The 25529-nt window shown below is 41.0% G+C and overlaps 2 protein-coding genes and 1 long non-coding RNA gene across 4 annotated transcripts in view; 2 read left to right on the forward strand and 1 right to left on the reverse strand.

Moving 5' to 3' along the window:
* Positions 1 to 25529, reverse strand: part of aqp9b (aquaporin 9b) — a 55543-nt gene that overhangs the window by 9870 nt on the left and 20144 nt on the right. The gene's annotated exons all lie outside the window — the stretch shown is intronic.
* aldh1a2 (aldehyde dehydrogenase 1 family, member A2) lies at positions 141 to 23572 on the forward strand. The gene is made up of 13 exons (XM_049718951.2): positions 141 to 845; positions 11570 to 11674; positions 11769 to 11909; positions 12296 to 12425; positions 14069 to 14130; positions 14832 to 14960; positions 15815 to 15928; positions 18005 to 18107; positions 18707 to 18891; positions 18969 to 19133; positions 19942 to 20099; positions 22122 to 22196; positions 22729 to 23572. Exons 1-13 carry the CDS (start codon positions 729 to 731, stop codon positions 22799 to 22801), a joined length of 1557 nt encoding a protein of 518 aa, XP_049574908.1. The 5' UTR covers positions 141 to 728; the 3' UTR covers positions 22802 to 23572.
* LOC137840268 (uncharacterized) lies at positions 853 to 11407 on the forward strand. Its single transcript, XR_011086800.1, has 2 exons — positions 853 to 5404; positions 5446 to 11407. It is a non-coding gene; the product is annotated as an uncharacterized lncRNA (long non-coding RNA).

The raw sequence follows: 25529 nt of genomic DNA on the forward strand, positions 1-25529 counted from the left end.
TCTTACTTGAGTAAAACTTGTGGCTACTCCACCCACCTCTGAGTAAGCAGCAGTGGTGATAAAAGTAATGCTGTGTCATTAGTAGGAGAAGTTGAGGTAGTGTTGGTGACTAATCTGCGATTGATTTTGATTATTTCTGGGGAGAAGCGCGATTTGTGGATGTTTATTGCGAGGCTGGATGGAGGCGCTACGTGTGGAGGATTATCACCTGCAGGAGTTAGTAGTGTAGAGTAGTAGTAGCAGTGTAGTGTAGCGCTCATTTACATGACATTTTAGGGAGGTCGACGGTCGTTTGGCACCCCCGTGTCACTGAGGAAATAGTGGCAAACAATGAAGGTGTCGAAGAAGTGCGCGTGGAAGTGAGAGATTAAAAATGCACGCACGGGGGAGAACGAAAGAAAAAAAAAACACTCTTTCCGTGGAAGTTGCAAGCAAACGGTATGGAAAGTGATGAGGAGTGAATCACCGACGAGTGGGTGCGGTGCGTGTCCCTCTTCCTAAACTTTATGTAAATGTGCGGACGAGAGCGGAGTTAGATTGGGGGGGGTGTGGAGGAAAAGAAAGGACAGCCCTTCTGTTGTCGGCCCAATGAAAGCGAGTCTTGAGTGACACCTGGCTATAAACCCACGGAAGGAAAAGCCCAAAGTCCACAGCACCGTTCACTTACTTACTCGCTCGCTCGCTCGGCCGTGGGGGGACGCAAAAGAGACGCGAGAAGCGACGCAGCGATGACTTCCAGTGAAATCCACATGCCCGGGGAGGTGAAGAGCGACCCGGCCGCCCTCATGGCATCCCTGCAGCTTATGCCCGCGCCGGTGCCCAACCCGGAGATCAAGTACACCAAGGTCAGTCGGTCCACCTTGCGTCGCCCGAGACGGGGACTCGTCCACTCAGTAGTTGCGCTGTAACTTGGCTCTCGCACTTAGATTTTTTTTTTAAAAGGGAAAGGTTGTGGTTAGTTAATATTTTGCGGAGGAAAAGCTTTAAAAAGTTACACCAGAAGTCAAGTCCAAATTGATTGAGTGAAAAGTTTTTGGTATATAAAAAAGTATACATAAACGCTGCACATCACTTACATAAAAGCAATGCACTCGATGAGGAAAATTTAATTAACAAGCTAAATTTGTTTTTTTCAAATAATTGAATTCAGTAAGCACTAAAATATGTTTTCAATTAAAAAGAAAGTTGCAATGTTTTTAAATTCCATAATACATGAAATTTTAAAGATTCAAAGTAGAACCTATTAGTGCTAAGTTTTGGCTTATTCATTTATCACAATATTTTATTGTGTTTTAGTTTGCTGTTGACTGAGACATGCCGCTAATATTTTGGTGAACTTATTTTGCTACAAAATATTAGGAACACCTCTCATTATGTTGATGTTTACTTATCTAATTCAACTTTAAACCACAGGTTAAAAAAATTAACAATTTCAAATTGAGAAGAAAGCAAAATTCACAACTTCAAGATCTATGAACAAAGTTATCACAGTGTCTTTTAAAGTTTGAAAACTACAGCCACAATAAACGTCCATTCATTAATTTCTCAAACAACATTGTTGAATTAAAACATCACCAGCATTATTATATTTACCTTTACAAAAGTAGAATTGTGACATTTTGTCTTCAGACCGTGCACCTAATATTTTCTTTTCCTATTTTCTGCATTATGCGTTAATAGAGGACACCAGGTAAAAACAAACGCATGTGAAAGCCTTAGTGAGGGAATAATACAAAGCCACCATTAAAGTGTCAGATTTTAAATTACAAGCAACAAAAGTCCACAATGATGACAGCGTTTTACCGCAGTAGTAGCAAGCACTGTGTGTGTTTATGCTGATCACTGGCTCGTAACGTGTTCATTTTGCGTAACTAAGATTGCTGTCAATCATTTTAAGCATCAGTGGGGAAAGGTGAAAGTAAAGTCTTAGTATGTGTGGTCTCCTCGCTCACAAGAAAGCCAGCAGTGAGAGGCTAATGGTAGAGCGACAAAAGTTTGGTTGGAGCTAGGGGCGATATCGCAAATGTTTCTGGATGTGGGAGGAGGACAGAGATGCAGAAACAGCTGGAGAAAGGAGTCACGCGAAGATGTTGATTTGGCTTGTGAAGCAACTCGAGCTGCACCACCGCCAAAAGAATGTTCACTTAAACAGGATTGCATATTTGTGCTGAGTGGTTCAATATTTTGCCAACGCTGTGTCTGGCATCAAAGGAAGATTTTTGCCATATTTTAATTTAAGTATAATTATAATTAACAAAGTCATTTTCAAATTCATTTATGGATTACCATGACCTGAATGACTGCGACTCCACACAAGAAGATAAATAAAGAATAAAAAAATAAATTAATTTACCACAAAAGTATTTTATTGATATTGTGATTTTAAAATGACTTAGGCAATTACTGTCTTTGGAAAATGATATGCTTCGAATCTCATCATTTTCTCTAACACACTTAAGTAAATTAGTTTGTGTTTGCTGTTAGATTTAAAGCAAAGCTTGCACACAAGACAATGCTACGCAACTGATCGTTCAGTCGGGAGAGTACTCGCACGACTTATACTTAGTACAAGTACTGATGCAACACACATTTTTATAAAAAAAACTAATTTGTCTGAAAAAACACTGATTGTCTAGCATTGACCTGAATTTCCCGATCAAAACGTGTTCTCGTAGTTTCCCAACATAGTGAAATGAATGTGAAAAATTCTAAATTAGTCACAATAAACATAGCATAGGCAATTCTGCTAGGAGCCTAACAATAAGTTTTTTTTTTTTTTTGTTTGATTAGAATTTATGAATTTTTGAATGCACGAAGCTGGTGGATTTTAGGCTGGCATGGAGCACAACATCAGAGGCCCTCAAACTCCTCCCCAAGCCCAATGACCATTATCTCTATCAGTCAAGCTCTCAACAGTGGTTAACTTTATTTATTGATTTATTTTAAATCATGCACTGGTTTGAAAAAGTAATTGATGGTAGGTTATTTTGATAAAGGAGAAGTTTCACATATGTGTCTCATATCTGCCTTGCTCAAGCACCAAAGTAAAGATACCAGAAATATCTACTGTACTCATTAAGTAATGAAGGATTTGTACTTTGTACTTAGTTACTTCTCACCGCTGTTGGGAATAAGTTTTTTTATGATAGCGAGATAAAAGGGCAGCATTGGATGATAGTGTGGCGCAAGTCCATTCAGTTCCATAATTGCTTTCTGAACACATACCTCGGTGCCACAAGTGCAAAGGTCACACCGCTGCTGCGCTGCAAAGGGGATGGTGTGTGTGTGTGTGTGTGTGTGTGTGTGTGTGTGTGTGTGTGTGTGTGCGTGTGTGTGTGTGTGTGTGTGTGTCAGCTCTGAGCTGCTCTTCCATTCCCTCATACAGGAGGAAATGTTTGGGAGCGACTTGGTGAATTAACCCCAAGGAATTTGGATCATCCAGTCCCGGATGGTTTGGTGGACACAGGGGGCACAAGGGTCCTGATTTATGGGCACCCCTTGCGTGGGCTCTCCTGTTGTCCACCCGGCTGACTGTGAGGGAAACAGGCAGCCCAGCGTTGTGTCTCACCGGCCCACAATGCAGCCACATGCCTCCCTCACGGATTTCTTTCGACAGTTCAACGTATATGCGTCATTCCAGAATTAGAGGAAAATTTGTGCTCTGACATTTTTGAAAAATCGACCATTTATTTGATCGTATTTTTGTCGTGTTTTCAAGATAAACAGGTAATAAATGATCATGTAAACTTATTCGTCCAGCTCAGTAGCAACAGTGCATGTTTTCATGAGATTTTTTAATCATCACATAATATTTCAGTCAGATAGCCACTGAAAAAGAAACTATTGCTGCTATAAACTATTGCTGAATAAATCATTTACACTAAAATAAGAAACGTTACATTTAATTTGATTACAAGCGGGGCTCCAAATTCACAGTGTTGCAAACCAATGCTAATGTAAGACTTTTTGCTCAAGAGCACATGCTTGCTGTGTTAGATGCTATGCTAACAGGTCAGAAAAAAAATCTTGCTATTCTAATTAAATAAAAGCAAAACTTTGATATTGTTTTTTTTAATGATAAAAAAAACATTAATTTATGGCTGAAAAAAAATCAGAGAAATAAAAGTGGGGACTGAGTTCGTCTAGGTGAGCGCAGTTAGCTTGATGATATAATTTTTGCTGAGTCACGCAGTTCATTTTTTTGTCTTCCCTGAAATGGCTTTCATAAAAGAGTTCTATGATGCAACTTCAGAGTATAGTTACATTTAAAAAAAATGCATATAAATATAGAAAAAAATTAACCTGTACAAGGAAGTCATATCCACAAAATCATACCAAAAATATGATTAAAGACTTCATATCTAAGTAGGTCAAGCGGATGGGACAATAGACAAATAAAAGCCACTTTAAAGAGTGCTCAGGAATTATTCGGTATTCTGAGAATCACTTAAATGCAGCTAGTTTAGTTTCAGAACAAATAGCATTGAATGAATAAGTGCACTTTTCTGCATTTTGATCGATGGCTGAAATTTCACAAAATCACCTCTAATTCCGCAATGACCCATACACGATCGAGATGATACGTTCCGTGTCACAGTCATTGCCTCTCCCAGCCGTTGCACAAACAATGCAGCGCAATGAACTATGACATCTGAGTGACCCCATGAGCTGATACAGTATCGTCATTGACGATAAAGGCAATTGAGGTTTGCTCCTTGTCCTTTTCACCCATTCGCAAATTGTGCTCTCTGAAACACACCTGTATTGGCTCATTCAAATTTTTATAAGAAAACAATTCTAGTATAGTCACTTTGAGCAATCAGCCAAAAAATATACAATGAGGCGTTCTTTTTTGTCATCGTGTTCCCCCTCTCCCACATTTCCATAGCATGAAAGCGCCAACAGCTGGCGTACAAAACTTTGCAAGCAGTTTAAAGGTTGTCAGGACCACGACGGAAGCCATAAATAAAGGCAGTCATGATAGATGATACTGATGCTTTTTGCTGGCAAAAGAAGGGAGGGATGCTCGTTGTAGGAATAATAAAGGAATGACGAGGGAATGTTTGTTGTCTTTGGGTGATCTTTTTTGGGGTGGGTAGAGTCGTCAACGGAATACAATTTTATACAGAAATAGAAACATGCTTGTACTTTTAGTCACGATCAGGAATTCTCAAAGTACGATACAAGTTGTACGTGGGGACTCGATGGAAGGAATCACTGAATTTAAAATGACTAAAAGTTACAACGTTTTAAACATATTAGAATTAAATGTTGTAAAGTAATGTAATGTAATACAGATTTAAAACTTCGGGTTTTTTTAGCACAGTTCAGTTGTGTTTTACTTTGCAATTATATTTTGAAGTACTCTTATTTTAAGACAAATGTGAACTTGTTTCCCCTTTAGGTTCAAGGCATGCTTGTTTTAATATTACAACTGAATATCAGTCACGTTAGCTCAATTTCATGACCTGGATGACTGAGACTGTACACAGACATAAAGAAGAAGAAAATATTTCGTAAGCACATTGATATGTTTTAATGGTTATTATGTCAAGTTGAAAATAACTGACTAATGATTCTTAAATATCTTACGCTAAATAAAACCTCAAAAAATATTCCGCAAAGCATCAGTATAAGACCAACATTAAATATGATTCCATTACTATTATTATACTAACCATTTTTTAATAGGGAAATATATATTTGTTATTTAGTATCTCATAGAAAACATAATGAACCAAAAGTTTGTGGAAATATTGATGGGTCAATTTAATAAAATACAGTCGCCACATTTTTTTTTTTTTTGCCTAACTTCTCATAAACGGTGAGCAACCAACTTAATTAGGGGAGAAAAAAAAAAATCCAAGAATATGCATGAGGACTGTTGGGCCTTTATAGTAATGAGCATGTGAGGCGCAATTAAGCTGCCCACTGTTGACAAATGTGTCATTTAAAGTGTACTCTCAATGTGGGCTAGAGAATAGCGTTCTATTATATTCCAGATCTGGTCATCTGTTCAACAGTGATAAATTGTGAGTGCGCTTTCACCATAGGAACCTGCGCTACGCAACCTGGCTGCCCATGCATTGTGTGCGTTAGTACGCAAACACGCACTCACTTTGGATGAAGGAGGGGCTCCATCAATCTGTCACTGATTGAGATAGTACAGACGGGGGGGTGCGGGAGGGGCACCACGATGCTCGGCGCTGTCCACCGGGGGTGTAAATTATGATGCGGCTTCACCGTGAGGGTGCGTGGCCCTGCTTCGCCAGAGCCTGACCTGCAGTTCTGGACTTTTTCACTTCAAAACCACCATCTTGCTGCCATTAAGATCAAACACAGAGCAAGTTAGGGGGTACTGCGCGACTCAATGATTTATCACAAACGGCACAGCTAGAATTCCCACCGCCGCCCCTCGTCTCCTCTCCCTCCACTCGCTTTACACAATCTCCCTGTTCACACTGACGGCCACATCTCAAGTCTAAAGCATGTCTCCTTGATTGTGACGGTTTAAGTGCTCACTGTCATTTAGATGTCCATTGGTGTGAAATGCCCACTTGTGCAGCCAGTGTAAATTTTAGTCGTGGCACACACATGTCAACATGACGTCCCCGGTCTCTTAATCACGTTTGAGGGGAAGGCCAGTGACATGGAGGCAGCTCCATTCACTTCCTATAAGACCTCACTTCTGCAGGCCTCCTGACAGAGAACGTGTAAATCCTCGAGGTGTGCTTAGGAAAAACACTGGGCTTCATAAATCTGCTGGAATCGGTTCCTTCCCCCCGGCGAACACGAGACGCAAGCACTTTTCAAGATGTTTATTTGTCTGTTGAAAAGCATCACATGTCTTGGACATGAAATGATTGCTTCCCCCAACCCCACCCACTGATCCCATGTGTAGAACATCTTTAAATATATCTTTGACCTGAGCTTTCGAGAATGATGTAGAGGCATCAAGACTCACAAAAACAAATCACAGAAAGTGGACAAATCACAGAAAGTGAACAATTAATCAAATTAGCATAGGCAATTTTAGTAAAAAAAATAAAATAATAAAAAAAGTTTCATTTTGGTCAGTTGGTATGAATTTTTTTAAATAGTATTATTTCTTGATTTATTTTAGTGTCTAGGTTAGATCACTACTTATTAATTGCATTCTATGTTCCCTATATTTTTTCATGAAACGTGAAAAGTTGATGTGATAAAGCCACAGATTTGTTTGAATTATTGTTGTAATTTGATATACTGTACGACTTGTGTTTATTGGTAAGCTATTGTCATGAACGATTAAAAAACTGCAAGTCAAAGTGTTTAGTAAATTAACAACTGTAATTGAAATAGATAAACTTATTCACCAGGATCGGACTGGGTAGAATCAAATCCAAGTCGGTTGTTGCGGTGTCATACAAAAATGTATACGGCGGGGATCTTTAAGATTGTTTTGGTGAGGCAAATGGCTTTCATTTTTTGACACGTGACGGCGAGAAGGAGAGGCTAACGGAAACGTCTTCAACAAACAAGTCCAGTTGCATTAAATCAAACATTGTAGATTATTACGACCTGCATGACTGAGAATCTAAATAGACAAGACAAAATCTGCCGACATAATCTTTTCCCATGTAAGACTTTTTACTTGTGTCTACACAGACACACACATACAGTCTGGACAAAGATGCCCAGGTCATTTTTTTGTCCAAAGCTGCCAGCACCAGGTGGCATTCGTCTGCAGGGTCAAACAAGGTGGCAGAGCACGCTCACTTGTAACTGCAGTAATTATGAGCGAGCGACCGATCCACTAAGCAGAGAGGAAATGGAGGTCACGTGACCAAGGAGGATATGAAGCTTCCTGCACAGACGAGTCTCGCAGGTGTGCTAGTACAAGACTGTGGAATCTTGGCGTGTTGTTCTACAAACACACACATTTGCACGCTTTGACTCCCTTTACCTCCACTCTAGTGTGTCCGCTTAAAAAAAAAAAATGGCAAAAAAATGTGTACCGCTGCAATTTTTTTTTTCTGCTGTGAGCTGCGGAGCTTCAGCAGCCAAACAGATGTTTGACCGGTTGCTTCAGCTTATTTTCACTTTTCTTAATTCTTCCCACTGCCGCCCACTCATAAAACCAAATTACCCCACCAAAGCATACACGACGCCTTGTTAATATTAAATACATGAACACTCTCAGAGGTGGTGTTTCAACTTGGATGACGTTATTTGTCGCTGCGGGCTACGCCAAAAGAAACAGCGTAAGGGAATGAGTTATCATTTGAATCCCACAATGTGCCAAAATATCTCTTATAATTAACATGAATTAATTGCAGATAACTGAAAGAGAATTTGCAGAGAGAAAATAACTTGAATACACTTGCAAGTGACATATTTCATTTTCTTAGGATAGAAAAAGGTGACTTAGAATAGTCAATGTCAGCAAAATCCAGTAAATTTAACAGGATTGGATTGAAGAAACTTCACGACAAAGTTAAGACAACATAGGCAAGTGGTTGTACGTATGTAAGATTTTCAAAGCTTTTAGTTGTAATAAGTGAAGGTATAGAGAGTGTGAGAATTGGTTTTCCCGAACATGAAGACATCATGTGACTGCACGGCGGCGACCCGGCAGGGGATGGGAAAGAAAACACAATTTGTCATTTGAAAATGTTCACCCTTGCTCTTGTTTTCTCACTCTTGCGCTCTTTGCCCTTCTTCCAAATGATCCTAAAAGCAATTTTCGTAAACCTCGAGAGTTGATTTACTCGGCGGCCCTGTCATCTCAATCAAGCTCTTCAATGGAACCAGACAAAAGTCTTAACGCCAGTCCGAGGCCGAGGAAGGGCCGAGCCAAACGTGTCCTTTTCTTAGCGTGATTTAGATGGCGGCCCGCTCCGCTCCTCTTGCGTGTCTCCTTTTAGCAGCGCCTTGTGAGAGGGGTTACGCCACGCACAAAGCTACCCACCGTCTGCATTCTTGCCGGGACTGTTCAGGCTGTCAGGGGGGCTCGGCTGATTTAGGACTCCCCACTTCAGTGGAGCCTATAAATTCAAAAACTAATTCAGTGCTCTACAGGACTTTGTGTTTTTGTAGCTGGCCCCGCTGCTACTTATCGTTCCTGACAATTTTATGAAGTGCTCTTAATGAGCGGCAGATTAAAGGTGGCCTCTGATGGAAGGCGCCTGAGAATACTTGACTGGTTGAGACAAGCCTCGCTTGGCCTGTGTGCCGGGGTCACCGGAACAAAGGTGCACCGAAAGGGAAGGTTTGATAACGTACGCTTCTGGGAAGTGGTACGCCATGATACTCAACACCTACATACTTTTAACTTTTAAGGTTACAACGAACTTATCAAGGCGGACCCAAACTAAAGGATTATAGGTAACATCTTGCCTTTTGTAAAGAACGGTAAAGACAAACCTATTGGTGGGTTAAAGGTTGTATCAAGGCAACTTTTCTAAGCGGTTTTCAAAGAACATTTTCTCCAAGTAGCTTCAGGTCAACTCGCTGTGGTATAAGAAATCAAAAGGATATGATGTCACGTCTTTTTGAACGATTGTATGGTAAAGAGTTTTTTTAATTGTCGATTGTTTTAGTAAGGTTAAGAATTTGATGGCTATACTTCATTTGTGAATAGGTGTAAATTAGTTGGTTTACATTTGTAGAACTGCATTTTCCATAGTTTCTAGTTACCAAGTAAAAAAGAGTTAGAAGTAAAGTTACAACTAAAAGTTAGAAGTAGTTAGAAGTAAAAGAAGTAGAGTGAGTTTTGGTGTGATGGAGATTGTACACCTGCTAGTATAGCCGCAGATGAGAAACAAAGCATGTGTTCATGAGACAGCAAACTGAAAAAAAAAACTAAAATTAAAGACGACAAATTGAACAGATGACGTCCCGGCTTCGCTCTTGAAAATAAACAAATGTGGAATGACAACAACGTTCTTTTTCATGAATATTTCTGCCAAACTCTGGTTAGTTAATCCAGTACAACATTTCAGGGGGCAAACATGGTGCTTTCAGGTTTGTTCTGAGACCATCTAAGTTTTTCCAAAGGAGAAAGACAGGAATAGTGTATATACAGAACGACTGGAGCCAGCAGATGTTCTCCTTGCACGTCATCAATCAGAAACTAGCAGCTATTAAAAACAGTCTTCCTAATGGATCTTAACATGTCCAACAAGAGGTTTTTTTTCTTTCTTTTTCATGCCCTCATCTTTACATCAAGGTCTTTAGCGTCGAGCAAAGACAGTTCCTGGGATTGGTTTTTGGTGCTCCCCATAAAGGCTGCGTATCATATACCATGTATGGAATCCCAGGCGGTTGTTTAACGCAAGGCTTGCTTTAACGTATCACAGAGACCGAGTGCGGCACGTGTTTTATGATCTCGTAAACGAGCAGTGATGTCGTGAAACGTGTGCTTAAGGGGGATGGTGGATGGGCGTCTGGTGTCTGATAGGGATTTATCATTGTCCACGCCCCCACTCGCTTTTGTCTGGATGGTGGAGTACTCCCAAGAGAGCCATGGTGGACACGTAGGAATCCTCAGACAACATTTCCAGAGATTCTCCCACATCCTTTACGCAAGAGTCTGGATGTGCCTCATAATGCTACATCCTGCTGCCAATATGCTGCCATAAATACTTCACTTGTAATGTGTAATACTCACACATCAGAATGACAAGAGACTAGTGGTTCTAGTCTCAGATGTCCAAAAAAAAAAAAAATCGGATTTTCTTGGTGAATTTTAGTCATTATCTGCTTCTCTTTCTTTCACATGGAGTGCCCCCTGGTTCCGTTCCGGGGCCTATATTTTTTTCTTTGTACCTGCCTCTCCTTGGGGTTAAAAAAACTGGCATCTGATTTTATTTTTGTCCAGATGACTCTCAAATTTCCCTTCCACTGGCGAGAAAGGACCCTGGTGCTTACTCAACCGCCTAGCTGATATCAAAGCTTGGACAACTCATTTGTAACGACTAAAAGAGCTTTTCCATCACAGGTTCCAGAACAGCTTGGCTTTGCCTCACTTGGCCTGGCCTGGCCTTTGTTGTTTCTCGATTCCAACAGGCACCAATCACCTAAGAGTGGGATCGAGCGAACTGTGCAAAAGTCTACTACACGCTCACAGTGTGCCACAATATTTCACGAATGCCTGAATCTTTTTGGGGGGGAATCAATGTATTAATCGCAGTCAATAGTGTTAATTTCATTGATGAAATCTAGATGACATTGCTTAGAAAAGGCTTTGGGTCAAGATTTTTTTGTCTTTTAACAGTTCAAAGACAATTTTACAAGTGTTTATCTTGACTAGGTGAGATTATTGTAATGCCCCATATGTTGATGTTCGATAGGCTGCCTCTTATGATTGCAGTACGCTGCTGCACGTCCGCTGACTGCTACACAAAAAAAAAAAAAAATTACTGTTCACCCGTAAAGCTCCCTTGGTCTTACATCATACCTGAGTGATATTTAACAAACCAATGCTCTGCTCTGTTTACTGAGGTCTGGATGGGATGACTGAGTTCGTTTGGCACTCATCCTATTTTGTTCTATTCTTCATTTTATGATCATGTTTTTTGCCTTCCAGATTTTTATCAATAATGAGTGGCAGGACTCTGTCAGTGGGAAGGTCTTTCCAGCTTTCAACCCAGCGACTGGGGAGCAGATCTGCGATGTCCAAGAAGCAGACAAGGTTCTTTACGTTTCTTACGCTGTTCTTTGAAATCAGTCAGTTTTTTCAATTTCTGTAATTCAAAGGTGGAAACATGAATTTATTTCCATTCCAGGCCGATGTTGATAAAGCAGTGCAAGCCGCTCGTCTTGCCTTTTCATTGGGCTCTGTATGGCGAAGGATGGACGCCTCCGAGCGGGGACGACTGCTCTCCAAACTGGCTGATCTGGTGGAGAGAGACAGCATCTATCTCGCTGTAAGGGAACATTTAATGTATACTTTTAATTTAAATGATTTGTGGTCTTCAAACTGTCGTGAAACTACAGTTGATGCATCGTTCTTGGCCCCCTGCCAGTTTATCTTTAAGATGTTTTCCTTGCTATTTAATACTCTTTCATGCTTTCTAGAAAGCATTTTTGACTTACTTCTGTGTCAAGTAAAAATAAATAAAATGTCTTTGCTCAGTAGGGAAACATATAACTGTAACTTAGCGGCTGTATTTGAAATTTAGTATTATCTTAGTTTCACATTTCAGCCAGGGGTGAGTGTAAAAACTGGAGCAGGATGGAGTTATATGCGAGGAGCACAAGGTTATACAACATATTTCTCAAATGGCCCCATCCTCCCTCCATCTCTCCTCAGACTATTGAGTCACTCAACAGTGGGAAGCCTTTTCTGCCTACTCTGTTTGTGGACCTTCAAGGGACCATAAAGACATTGAGATACTTTGCCGGATATGCAGACAAGATCCATGGTACTTCGATTCCGATGGGTAAGGACAAAGTGGAGCTATGACAACTATTTAAAGACTCATTTATCTATTTGTAAATATGTTTTATTATAGCTACAAAGCTAGGTTTCATCCGTAGTCCCCAGGCAAGCTAATACATAAGAAAGAAAATATAACACATAAAAATGTATGCATACATAATATAAACACATAAGAAAGAAACTATAACAAGTAACACAAGGGAAATCTAAGAAGTCGAGTGGTCACATGACTGGTTTGTTTTCAGCCATAGTTTGAGTTGAGTTCTAAAGCTGATCAGTGTGTAGGGCTCTCCCATATATGCAGAGGACCGTTAGTAAATACAAACTTACACTTAAATTGGTGTAAAAGTTATTATTCATTCATCACAAATATATCTTTGTTGAGTCAGCTCTGTAAATTAACATTAGGTGCTTACATTTGTTGAAAAATACATTAGAAACATTTTTTTTTTTAAATATTGCAAGCTGTTTGTTTAGGTATGCCCTGTGATTGGCTGGCAACCAGTTCAGGGTGTCCCCTGCCTACTGCTCAAAGTCAGCTGGGATAGGCTCCAGCACACCCGTGAACCTCGTGAGGAGAAGCGGTTCAGAGAATGGATGATTGGAAATTGCAATATTGGGGCTCGGGGGATCACTATTTGTTTATTTACCAAAGTCGTCAACTTTTCAGTAAGCTATCAAAGTTGAAATCAATGCGAAGGCAAACATTTATTGTACTGAGGAGGCTGCCGCAAGTGTTGCCACTCTCATCCCAGTGAATGGGATGAGTCTGGGGGTGTAAAAAGGGAAAGTTGGCGGCACAAAAAAAGAGGGGGGGGGGGGGAATAATAAGAAAGGACATGGGAAACCTCCCGATACCGCTGTATTGTCCCTCTCAAAGCTTCTCTTGTACTCGACTGCCAAAGCAACCACAGCGAGCGCTTTCCCAGGGCTTTAGTTTAATCTTTATTCCTCTCGTAGACTTCCAGAGAAAACAAACAAGGGTATTCCTACTGCCTGAATGATCCAAGTGCTCGTATTTGGACATCTGTCGGCTGGAGGAGCCGGCCACAACCGTCAACAAGGCGCATTTAGCCTTTTACTAATATTATGTTGATCAACACGGACATTGTGAAAGGAATGGGCGTCGTCCTTATATTCAACACATTTGTCCGAACAGTTTACGGTCTATTTTTCCAAAATGAAGTCAAGCAACCAGCACACGTCCAATTGCGTATTCCCCAAATAACAACAGCGTGTTTTGGGTTCTATTTTCCCATGATTTAAACCGTGCTCGCCATTGATCATTCCTGTCCAAATGTATATTGAGGCAGGGTGTCAGCTGAGGGCTGAACATTTCCCAAAATCAATTGTTTGCTGAGAGTGGGCACACCCTCAAGTAATGCAAGAGGAATGAGAGCGCCTTTCCAGCATGACACCATGTCCATGACCTTAAAACACTTCCACACATGCCATGTGTTGTTCACAACGTAATCTCTCACAGGGGTAAGAGGAAGCGAGAGTGTTGTGGGTGGATCCGCTTACGACGAACGAGCGTGAAGGGGCAACGCGGACTGACCGCTTTCACATGTTTCCCTCATTGAAAGCAAAGCCAGAGTTGAATAAACTTGTTTTCTTCTTGTGTGTGCACGTGTTCCTTCCCAGATGGAGAATATCTGACGTTTACCAGATATGAGCCCATTGGAGTTTGTGGACAAATTATCCCTGTGAGTATTACAATCTGCGCAAGTGACAAGCATCATAATACAAATGGATTTTTAAGCAAAATACAGCGGTGCCTTGACATACGAGTGATGCGTCTTGGGAGATTTTTTCGAGATATTAGCGGACAATCGACTGACTCTTTGCTTATACTTGTAAGTGCATATTTGACTTAATTCAAGAAATGCGACAATGTTAGAAATGTGGTTGGAGAAACGATCAGAACATTTTCCACTCTCTGGCTGAAATCGAGTAACATTTCATTAAAAGTGACCACACACGAGCATACAAAAAGTACAATATTCTAAAGTGGCCTTTTTTTTTTTTTTTTTTTTTTGGGACTAATTAATCATTTCCATTCATTTTGGTGAGAAAATATGATTTGAGACAAAAGTGTCTTTACTTACAAGCATGGCCATGTGACAAACGACACTCATACCTCAAGGTACTACTATATAAGCAAGAACATTTTCTCTTAGCTTTAGTCAGTATTTATTCGAGCTCAGCTCTAGTTCACGTGTCGCGGGTTTACCACTTGGCCATAATGCAGCGGGAGGAGAACATTTTCACACTTGACTCTGTTTAGACAGACTGAAAGGGAAAGTAAATGACTGGAGAGCAATGACTTATCGTGTTTGACTCGTGACCACCCAGAGCCTCATTCGTATGATGTCTTTTATTGTGTGTGTTTGTGTGTCACGCACAGTGGAACTTCCCTCTCATGATGACGGCATGGAAGCTGGGGCCGGCGTTGGCGTGTGGAAACACTGTCATCCTCAAACCTGCTGAGCAGACACCACTCACTTGCCTCTACATGGCGGCTCTCGTCAAGGAGGTAAAGCATGAGATTCAGCTCAATTCGGACCACGGCAGGGAAAAATCAAGGGCTGTCACAATTGAATATTCTAAGAATCAATAATTCTACCAATTACACCATTGATTAATTGATAATGGTGAACCCCTCTGTTGTGTTGCCAATGTGTTTTGGGTTTTTATCTTGATGCGTGATAAAGTTTCTCCCAATTAGTTTGAATGTATAGAGGACAAATTTTTTTGACCGGTACAGTATGCATCGATATAAGGACAAACAATTCAACACAAAGTGATTTATCGCTTTTGGGGAATGATACAATCCAATTAAGACGATTTTCATACGATGTTCAATATAGTAACTGCCTTTTCCGTGAATAAAGCTCTGTAATAAAAATGAAGGGTAACTCCAAATGTATTTTTCATTGGATTCTATTTTAAAACCAATTCAGCTTTCCTGACTCCAAAATCAGAGCAAGAAGCAGCATCCATAATGGAATCGGAATTGTGAAAGTCTCATCAATCTCCACCCCAAAGTTTGGTATGAACAAATTTGCATGACGATCAAACTAAGGTGGCGACAGACAACAGCTCAGAAAAGGAACAAGTAAAAGCCATCCATCGTGTCTCTGACAAAAGGACTAGCGTCTTCACTTGTGTAAAAATCACAAGTATGGTGAGGAGATTAGAAAAATATTATCCTGGTCTAGCACATCCTGCAAATCTGGAGACTGTCTGTCTATGTCCTTCCTCTCTTTTGACGTTTGCTGCTTGTAGGGAGGTTGGGTTGGGTCCGGATTCTCCCGCACTGCCTGTGGTTTTACTTGGCTCTGCTGTCATCTCCGCTAAGGCTTATTTCCTCTCGTATTGTTTTGACAGGCCGGCTTTCCACCGGGAGTCGTCAATATTTTGCCGGGATTCGGGCCAACGGCGGGAGCAGCGATCGCTTCGCACATGGGCATTGACAAAGTGGCGTTCACAGGCTCGACAGAGGTACGTTGGGATGTAGAAGACCAGCGAATAGTGACACAGTGACCAAGATGCATCCTGGATAATGAAAGATCATTGTGCCTGCATTGGAGCTTAAATGACAAATGAAGTCGGTGGGTCCCTGTCATTATTCCTTTTGGCAGGCAGCTCCAATTTTATCTTGCACATGTGCGCATATTTGCTCTGTCGAGAGTACACAAACACATCTGTCGAAAACTCTGGTCCTCCTCTGTTAACCATCCACAAAACATCCAGGCACTATTGTAGCTTATATGACAAGGAAACGGTTCACGGCAAGCTAAATTATCAAGCGTGTTAGGGAATGGATCCAACTGCATTCTTTGGCAACTCAGCAGATTCCTCTCCTGCAGACCATTAATACATATCTGAGATCTCCAACTGCATACGATGATAAAAGCTTTTACAGTAAACCAAAAGCAGTGATAGTTTGAATGTTGCCAGCCAGTATTTGACAAGCCCCTTTTTGTCAAATGAGCCATGACCTGTTTGGATTATAGGGTCTATACGGTCTGTTTTGACTCGAGGAGTATGCCCAGGTATGTGTTGTTAGCTAGCCTATGATAAGCCCCCACGTAAAGATCACAAGGAGCCAAAAGCGGCACTTTCAAAAGCAGACATATCTTAAAGCTTTGATATGATCTGAAGCACTACACTTCAATGTTTTCCATTGTCAGAAGCTGGGGTAGGGTACCACTTTTGGGCACCTTCCAAGGGCAGTATCGGCGTTACGCGATACGGCTAGCAGCTAAAATCCATGTACAAGAGCTCTACAGGAAAAAACGCTGATTAAAAGATGTTGTACAACTTGTTTTCCCTCTCACGCAATCTTGCATCAAGACACCTACACGTAGTAAGACAAACATATTTTTTGTTTTTAATCATCCGGACTTGATTGAACATTTCCCTTGTGAGTGGCCAACATGTTTTTCCCCCCCAACAAGTTTTCCTGTTGTTTCGTGTAATCTGGAATCAATTAGTGTGGAAAAGAGCCAGTGCTGTCAGAAGCTGACCATGCCCAGACAGTGAGTCACCACAAAAGTAGTAGCGAGATATCGCAGGGAGAGGAGCATCTCCTCGCTCAGTGCTTCGTGTGGCTGCAGGTGGATTCGGGTTGGACTCCCCCTGCGGCGACTCACGTGAGTCTCTGACTCCTCGTGAGAGAGTCTGGCAGCTCAGCATGCTTTGTTTACCTCTCATTGAGGACACGCTAGCCTCCCCTTTGTGAGCCACTACGCTGATGAAAGACACATGAGTCAAAGATTAAATTTGCGGTGCAGCGCCAACAAGGCACACCTGACTATCGAGGAACCAAAGAGAAAGAATGTCTTTTGTTTATAGATGCGCTTGTCTTAGGTAAACGAGATCTCAATGACTCCGTACTGTTTTAGCAATCATCTTAAACATCTCCAATGTGTATGGAAACAAATTTCTCGAAGTCTAATTCAACACAACGTTTTTCATTGTGGTTGTAGTTTAAAGTGTTGTCAAACTACACGGCGTCCGACTCAAAGGTGTTTCCAGTATTTTTCCTCCCGCCTGCAGCTCAATAAGGTTTTGATTTCAATCAAAACTAAGCATTGCTATCATTGCAAAGGCAGATTGTTTTTTCAAATAGCTCTGGAATTAGATCAGACTGTGCTGGTGTACTTAATGAAGTGGCCAGGGACCGTTTCTTCAGAGTTAAGAGACAACCCCAACATGATTTACGTGCTCTTCCTGAAGTGTTTTCAAGTTCCAATGTTGATGAGATAGTAAATGACCGTATGCATTTGTATGAAAGTAGTAAAGCAGAATGCTTACTAAGCAAACCCCCCTACTGATACATGAGCACTCCTCTTCTCTTTTATGGCAAGCAGACAACCCACCACCTACACATTGTTCTTGCTTCCTCCCTCCTGAGTCCTTACAAACATTGCTTTTTCGTTACTACCTCCAAAACTCACTGAGGTAGTGCCAGGCCCGACTACAGAAGGAATTGAACAACTCCGCTTGATTTAGTGAGGAGGCGTCGGGGCCTGCGTCACTATGACTTAACTTATATATTTTCTTTCCCTTTAGGTTGGAAAACTGATCCAGGAAGCAGCTGGGAAGACTAACCTGAAGAGAGTGACACTGGAGCTGGGAGGCAAGAATCCAAACATCATATTTGCAGATGCTGACTGTGAGTTTATGAGTTATGCTTTCCTCATTTATACATTGTGGACAAGTGAGAGCAAGAAGCTATCAAGCAAGGACAAAGATTGAGGTCTCAGAATAAATAACGGTATCCCCTTGCCCACACACTTAGAAACAAGCACCCATGCGTTGTATTGTCGGTACCCTCAATCCACAGAAATAAGCACAAGGTGTGGGAACCCTGTCGGAAGACGTTGGATGGATGCGTTTCAGATAGATTTGAAGTGGCTCACCAAACTGTGCGAGGCCAGGCGTTCAAATGCTTTCAACAGCCGTGAGAGGGTCTCCCTGAGGTCTGTAAATCAGGAAAATAGACCCAGACTCAGTCAGTGCTTTGGCTGAGACCCATAAATCATGGGGGTCCATTAACCCTTTGTGCGGAACAGCAGGGTCTTGTCTCTCAGGTGTTGTCACATTTGCACAAGGTAGTAGCCATACTCAGACAAAAAAAAATGTTTGCCTTGCAGATGTGATGGTTTCTGTAACTTTCATTTTCTCCATTTTGGGGGGCCTTGTTATCCTGAGCTGAAGCACCTTAATAAAGATTTTAATGACCTTTAAATTGATGACATGCTCTTTTCTCAGTGGATCTGGCTGTTGAACAGGCCCACCAGGGCGTGTTCTTCAATGCGGGCCAGTGTTGCACCGCTGGCTCGCGTGTCTTTGTGGAGGAGCCCATCTATGAGGAGTTTGTCCACAGAAGCGTAGAGCGAGCCAAGAGGAGGACGGTAGGAAGCCCGTTTGATCCCACCGCGGAGCAGGGTCCACAGGTGAGAGGGTGAACACCTTTTTGAGGGAGGGGGGGGAATTGTGGCTTGCTCCCATTTCATGTCTCTTCTGTTAACAGATCAGTCGGGAGCATCAAAATCGCGTGCTGGAGTTCATTCAGAGTGGCATCAGCGAAGGTGCCAAATTGGAATGTGGAGGAAAACCTTTGGGCATGAAAGGCTTCTTCATTGAGCCCACGGTGTTCTCCAACGTGAAGGACGACATGCGCATAGCCAGAGAAGAGGTATGCATAATAGTTACTAAAGCTTTTAAGATGGCCAGTTTGATGTATATTTTACCTTTTTTTTTTTTATCCCCACATATTATGAAACTGCACCTCTTCCCACACTCTGTGGTAGCCATGTCGCATTATGTCACCTTATGTTTGTAAGTTTCACACTGATCACAAAGTCAATGTAATTAAAATTAATCTTCAATATTAGTATTTAAAATCGATGATGAAAATGTTAAGCGAATCCAAAACACAGTTGTATTTGACCCATGTTCAAATAGTGTTTCCAAGATAACTCAACATTTTGACCAAGGTTAGGTAAATAAATAAATGAACAATAAATAATCAAAAGAAATTAATAAAATACTATTTCAGCTTATCTTATTATTGAACTTTGACATTTTTGTTAAAAAAAAAAATAATTAAGAATTACAAAAAAAAATACATACTACACTACCTACAATGTGCACCAAGGATTGGAATTTGCAGTGAAATGCATTTTGATCCCATTGGACAATGCATACTTAATTCCTATAGCAACAGAATATTACGCTAAAATAATGAAAAAAATTCTCAAAACAATAAAACAAATCAAGATGGAGTTAAAGAAAGGGTTAAAAAAAAGGACTTTCCAAGTATTTTAATGAGTGTAATAAAAAAAAAAAGGGTGAATGAGTTCTTAATTGGCCCGAAGCAGTTTTTGCATTTTCTTGCGACTAGACAATCAAACTGCGATGAAAACAAAAACTCCTTGGGGGAGGTAACAATCTCGTCAATCACCATTAAAACCTCTACGTGTATGTTTTGAAATGCTTTGCAGATTTTTGGACCAGTACAGCAGATCATGAAGTTCAAGACGGTGGAGGAAGTGATTGAGCGGGCCAACAACACAAACTATGGTTTGACTGCTGCTGTCTTCACCAGTGACATCAACAAAGCCATGACCATATCTACAGCCATGCAAGCTGGCACTGTCTGGTAAGTTTCATTTACCGCTTCATTCCTCCACTCCTCTCCTGCAGGCAGTTGCTGCCCCTTGTGCGTTTGGCCCCCGCTAACTGTACGCTGGCCATTTGCCATTTCACTATCGTTACACAAGAAATGTTTCCTTTCCTGCTTTCTCATTATTCCTTTTCTACCCTGCAGCGTAGACATTCTAGATGTAAAACACGCCAACGGAATACGACGACACACAACTACAACACAATTGTATATGTAAATTGACACCTTAGTTTCTTTGTGTAATGAAATGGCTATAAAATGCTACGTCTTGATTTCACCCCTAATTGTTGAGTTTTCTTCTATAATTACGTGCAGATGGCTCTGGCTCAGGGGAGTTTTCGAGCTAACATTCAGAATGAGCCAAACATTTTTCACCACTTATCATAGTTAACTACAATCCGGCCCTAGCTAAAGCAACATTCACAATATGATGCCGGAGGCCTCGGCAGCCCCGTTTCAGACCACCGTGCACAAAAGGGATGGTGGTGATAAATCGTGATTGCCGTGGATGCCCGATAAACCCTTTAAACTATTGAAATGTTTGCAGGGGTAGTCATGAGCGGATTATAATACTAGTGGGCCGTAATAAAATGGGACAACTGATTTGGACAGTACATAATGGGACGTTACACACCTTGCAGGCTAGCCTTAGTAGCATTATATTCCGTGGCATCTGACACGCACCGTGTCAATGACAACTTGGCAAGACTTGAATACGAAGAAAACAATAGCCAATATCCCATGATGCATCACGTTTCTTGCAAACAAGGCTGTTGCGGCTCCAGTGAATTTTGTATCAACGTAGCCTTAGGAAATATTTCTCCTAACTGTGCTCAAAAGCAATCCTGCGTCTTCATCTTTTTGCTCAACTTTTGTTTGGAACTTTCAGTAGAACCAAATTATAATTTTTCTTCCTCGAGAAATACTGGCTGTCAGCAGTGAGTAAGGCTTCATTTACTTTTTCAAAAAATCAATTCAGTAGATCCTCCAGAGTTGAACACAATCTGTTTGATGCTGACTGACTTTCAAATTGCTACAATTTTAACAACCAACCCCTCAACACAAAAAATAATCATGTAAAGTCAGTTTCTTTGTTTTAGATTCAAAGTCTTGCCATTAGAAAATACTTATCAAGTGTACCTGTATTAAGTTCCATTTAAAATTCCTTACCTAGTATATTAGCCAAGTTATACTGTTAACAACTGTAAACTAAACAAACTAATATTAATCACCCCCTAAAAACTGCACCCTTTCTTGTGCGTGCCGATGAAAAATTAAAATGTCATGATGAGCAATAATACACAAGAGTGATGGAGGTTTGATTCTGAAGTTTACTTTGATTTGTTCAGCAAATAATTCCAGGAAGAATTCTGCCACTTATGGGGTGTTGAACTTTGTAGGATCCACTGTTTACGTTTCAAAATTTATCACTTGAAGCACTCGTCAGAAACCGGATTGCTGTGATCCATGGTTGTTCTTGACTGCTTCTTTAAATTTATCATGCCTGGGGTCAGATTGTGTAATTCACAATTCGTCTTCCTTTTTTTTTTTTTTTTTTTTACGAGAATGTACAAATTATCTAGTTTTAGCCATGACACAGGTTGAGGATGTAAGTCTTTGGAGCTTTGTCTCAAAACATTACATTCAAATGTTCCCGAGAAACTGGCACCAAATTGTGACATTTCCTCCCAATGAAGTCTTTCAATGAAGTGTTTGAATTTCTCCTGCATAGAATAATTCCATGTTGTCTTCCCCAGATGGCTGAAGTTAAGCAACTCCCAAATATGCGACTGACTACTTTCAGCTGTGTTTGCTAAAAACTAATGGGATTATGTTGTCAAATCCAGAGGGTGGCTAAAATAGCAATGGCGCTGGTGATGATATGTTCCTCCATCCATCTTCATGAACGCTGCTAATATATTTTTTTCTTCGGCCAAAAATTCCATGTCCTGAGTCCAATGGACAAGAGTAAGAATGAATGTTTTGTGTACTTTTTAGGATAAACTGCTTCAACGCACTCAGCACACAGTGTCCATTTGGAGGATATAAAATGTCTGGCAATGGACGTGAATTGTGAGTATGAACTGTCCACGAGTGTACACAATGAACCACAACATCACTAATATTGACTTTAGGGCTTTTTGAGAAGCTATAACCATATTCCTATGCCAAGAATCTTTTGCAGTTAGCACAGAGCAAAATGTGACCCACAAAAAAATCCCATCATACGCTGCCATAACATTCACATATGCCAGTGGTGGGCGGTGCATTTGGAACATGGAGATTTATTTTCTGACTTTTTCCACCTTTTAATACAACCACCATCGCTTTGCAATTATAAATACCGTACAAACGCCACAAAAAATAATTGTTTCGAATCAATATCAATAACAAAATATCAACAATATCACCCATTAACAAATTTAATGAGAAATCATACTCGCCAAAATCGATGATCATTTATTGAATTCATGTGTGTAGCTTGCAAGAGACATATTTTGCTTGTTGAACTTGACCTACTCTGCCCAACCAATCAGAGGACTATTTTTGAGAATGCAAGACAGATAAGCACCTGAGTGCTAATATTTGCCCTTATGCCTTTTAGGGGAGAGAGTGGCCTGAGGGAGTACTCAGAGGTGAAGACCATCACGATGAAGGTGGTCGCCAAGAACTCTTAAGGCATCCTCTGGTTTTTGGAAGAGGAGGTAGCATCTTCCTCAGTAGCGATGGGTGACAAACCATCAAAATCTCCATGGTGACTACAGGCTGTGACCGCTCTCCGCCCCTCAACCGCTCTCACCCCTCTCGCGCCCCTCGGACAGTCGGCCGGTCCCAACGTGGCGACGTCCAGCTGACCCGAGTGTGTGCAACGGATCACCGCTGAAGCACCCCATTTACCTCCTCCACTAACTCCACTAAAGCACTCACAAAGACAATGGGGCAAATCCCAATAACCTGCAACCGCTACACCCTTATCCCCAACTACACTTCCCTCTTCAGAGCGTGTAGAAGCTGCTGCCGGACTCTGTCGCTGCACTTGCGTTCAAACATTTCAATACCATCTGTGTTGGAGGCAGTGGCGTCAAACCTCACGCGTCGTTGCTTTTGGCTTGGATTTATGCAAGCATGTGCCCCCTGGTTTCAAGACCTCTGATGCTGTCATTCGCCTCAGTTTTAAATGGATGAAATGTTAATTCCAAATTGATTTCTAATTGTCTTTGTTTTAACTTGACTTAACACTGTATGGTGACCTTTGACTTTGATTTGAACCTCTTAAAAAAAAAAAAAAACTTTTACTCTCACCTGCTAAAAGAGGGCTAGTTGTGTTGGAAATGTTATGTAACTGATTGTCATTGATGTCCATCTATGTTATGTTTATACAACCATATGCTATAAAATTATAAAATGATGATAGTTTTTTTTTTTCCAGTAAAAAGAAAAATCCTATACATTGTTAGTCTGTGCGTCATTACTGTGGCTTGAATTTAAAATCATACAATGGGTGCTCAAGTTGCTTTAGCTTAAATTATTTAAGCAATACACCTTACATCACAGGACAAATCACAGCTCATCTATTTCCTGAGTTTCCAGATGATATTTGCGAGTTGACCCATGATTGGGTGCAATCTGAGCAACTAATGTCATTTTTCTGCGTAATTAATGTTCCACAAATGAAATATTAACCTGAATAGCATTTTAAGACTAGTGGGGCCCACAGAAAACAATTGTTGCCTTGACTTGCCCTTTAAAACAGCGACACGAGATTGTCTTCAAAACGCCCCCCACCAACTCAATGCAAAGATACAATGGAAATGATGCGCCAACTCTATTTCATGATTTACATTCAATCTAAATATGGTATTATTCTATGTTTTTAAGTGTAATATAATAATAGAATGCTATTTCTGTATTACAACAAAAATACAAAATATTTTTTTGGGGGGGGACCAGTGTGGAATGAATTAATGGAATTTAGAAACTAGCAGAAAATAGCATATGACCAGACAAAAAAAATGCTACAAAGTTCAAGAAGGTGCATTTAGGAGATAACATCAGCAGTCCCAGTAAAAATACGGGTGCATCACACAGCAGACCAGTTCGAGTGATACGTGGGAACAGGATTTTTCATGGTTATGAACATGTAAACAACACCACACAGAAGGGCCTGACCTGAGATTCAAACAAAGAACCTCTTAACTGTGAGGCAGTCGCCGCGCTAACCGCTACCGGGTACTATCTGTACACAAACAGTTCCATTTTAACTTGACTGTTGTCTTACAAAGCCTTCATCTGGCCTCAAAGATTCAACGGCGCATGCCGACTTACGTCAACAGCTGCCATGACTGGTCAAATAAAAACGAGCTTTGTTCCTGGCACTGCACATTATTCCACCAACATGTAGTACAGTGTTTTGTTATGAAAGCCTTCAAACATAATTGTGTCAGGCAGGGTCAGGGTCAAGTGTTGCTGGGGAAATAAGAGCCGCTCACATACTAAGAACCACATGATCATAATCAACTTCTATACATCAACGTTTCGAGTCTTTGTTAGCAGGCGCTGGAGCTTGGAAAGACAGAAACAAGCCCGATTTTGGACATTTTCCTTTCTCAAGTCTGAGCTGCCCTGCTAATAAAGTAATAAGACCGTTGCTACACATAAAACATCCATCCAGTAAGAACCTTTGGGCATAAAAGAACAGTGATGCCTTGTCATGAGTGCGCCGACGTGACAAATAGGTCACTAACACCTTGAGCTGAAGCTATCACATAAAGCATAGTTTGCATTAAGAGGTGCTATCCTTAAAGACTGGTCATGCCGTTATGGGGTAGACAATCTCATGAATGACTTAAATTGTATCTTGGATTGATTCCAAGGTTAAGTGCTAATCCCATATCCATCAACACTCCACACTATGTATTTATTGGTAGGAGCACTTACAGAGCTTGATAAGTATCATTCAGCAGCTATTACCCTATGGTCAGAAAAATGATTTATGAGCGCCATTTCATGCTAATCTCCCCAATCAGCTCAATAGCCGCCGTGGTTCCATTTTGCTTCATATGTAACTTTAGGAAGAAAAGACTTAGCGTTGTGATCTATTGGCGCTCCGCTCGTGCCAAATTCATTCGTGAAATGACTGCTGCGTACCTTGGGGATGTCAATGAGATGGTGACATTGCGGCTTTGAATGTCGTCATGAAATGGGATCTTGACACGTCTACTGCCAAGACAGCCATCAAAGTGACCTGGCACGGAGGCCGCAGCGTTTCGCCGCTCCATAAAACAAGGCAACATTAAACACTCGATGGCACGCAAAAAAGCTTGACGTTTTTGTAAAGTTCCGAAGATTGTCCATTTCTGAAGCATTCCCCCCCCAAAAAAAAATCACCAAAGCCGTCTCCCAAAG

The sequence above is a fragment of the Syngnathus scovelli genome, chromosome 4 (genome assembly GCF_024217435.2).
Source record: "Syngnathus scovelli strain Florida chromosome 4, RoL_Ssco_1.2, whole genome shotgun sequence".
NCBI classification, from domain to species: Eukaryota; Metazoa; Chordata; class Actinopteri; order Syngnathiformes; family Syngnathidae; genus Syngnathus; species Syngnathus scovelli.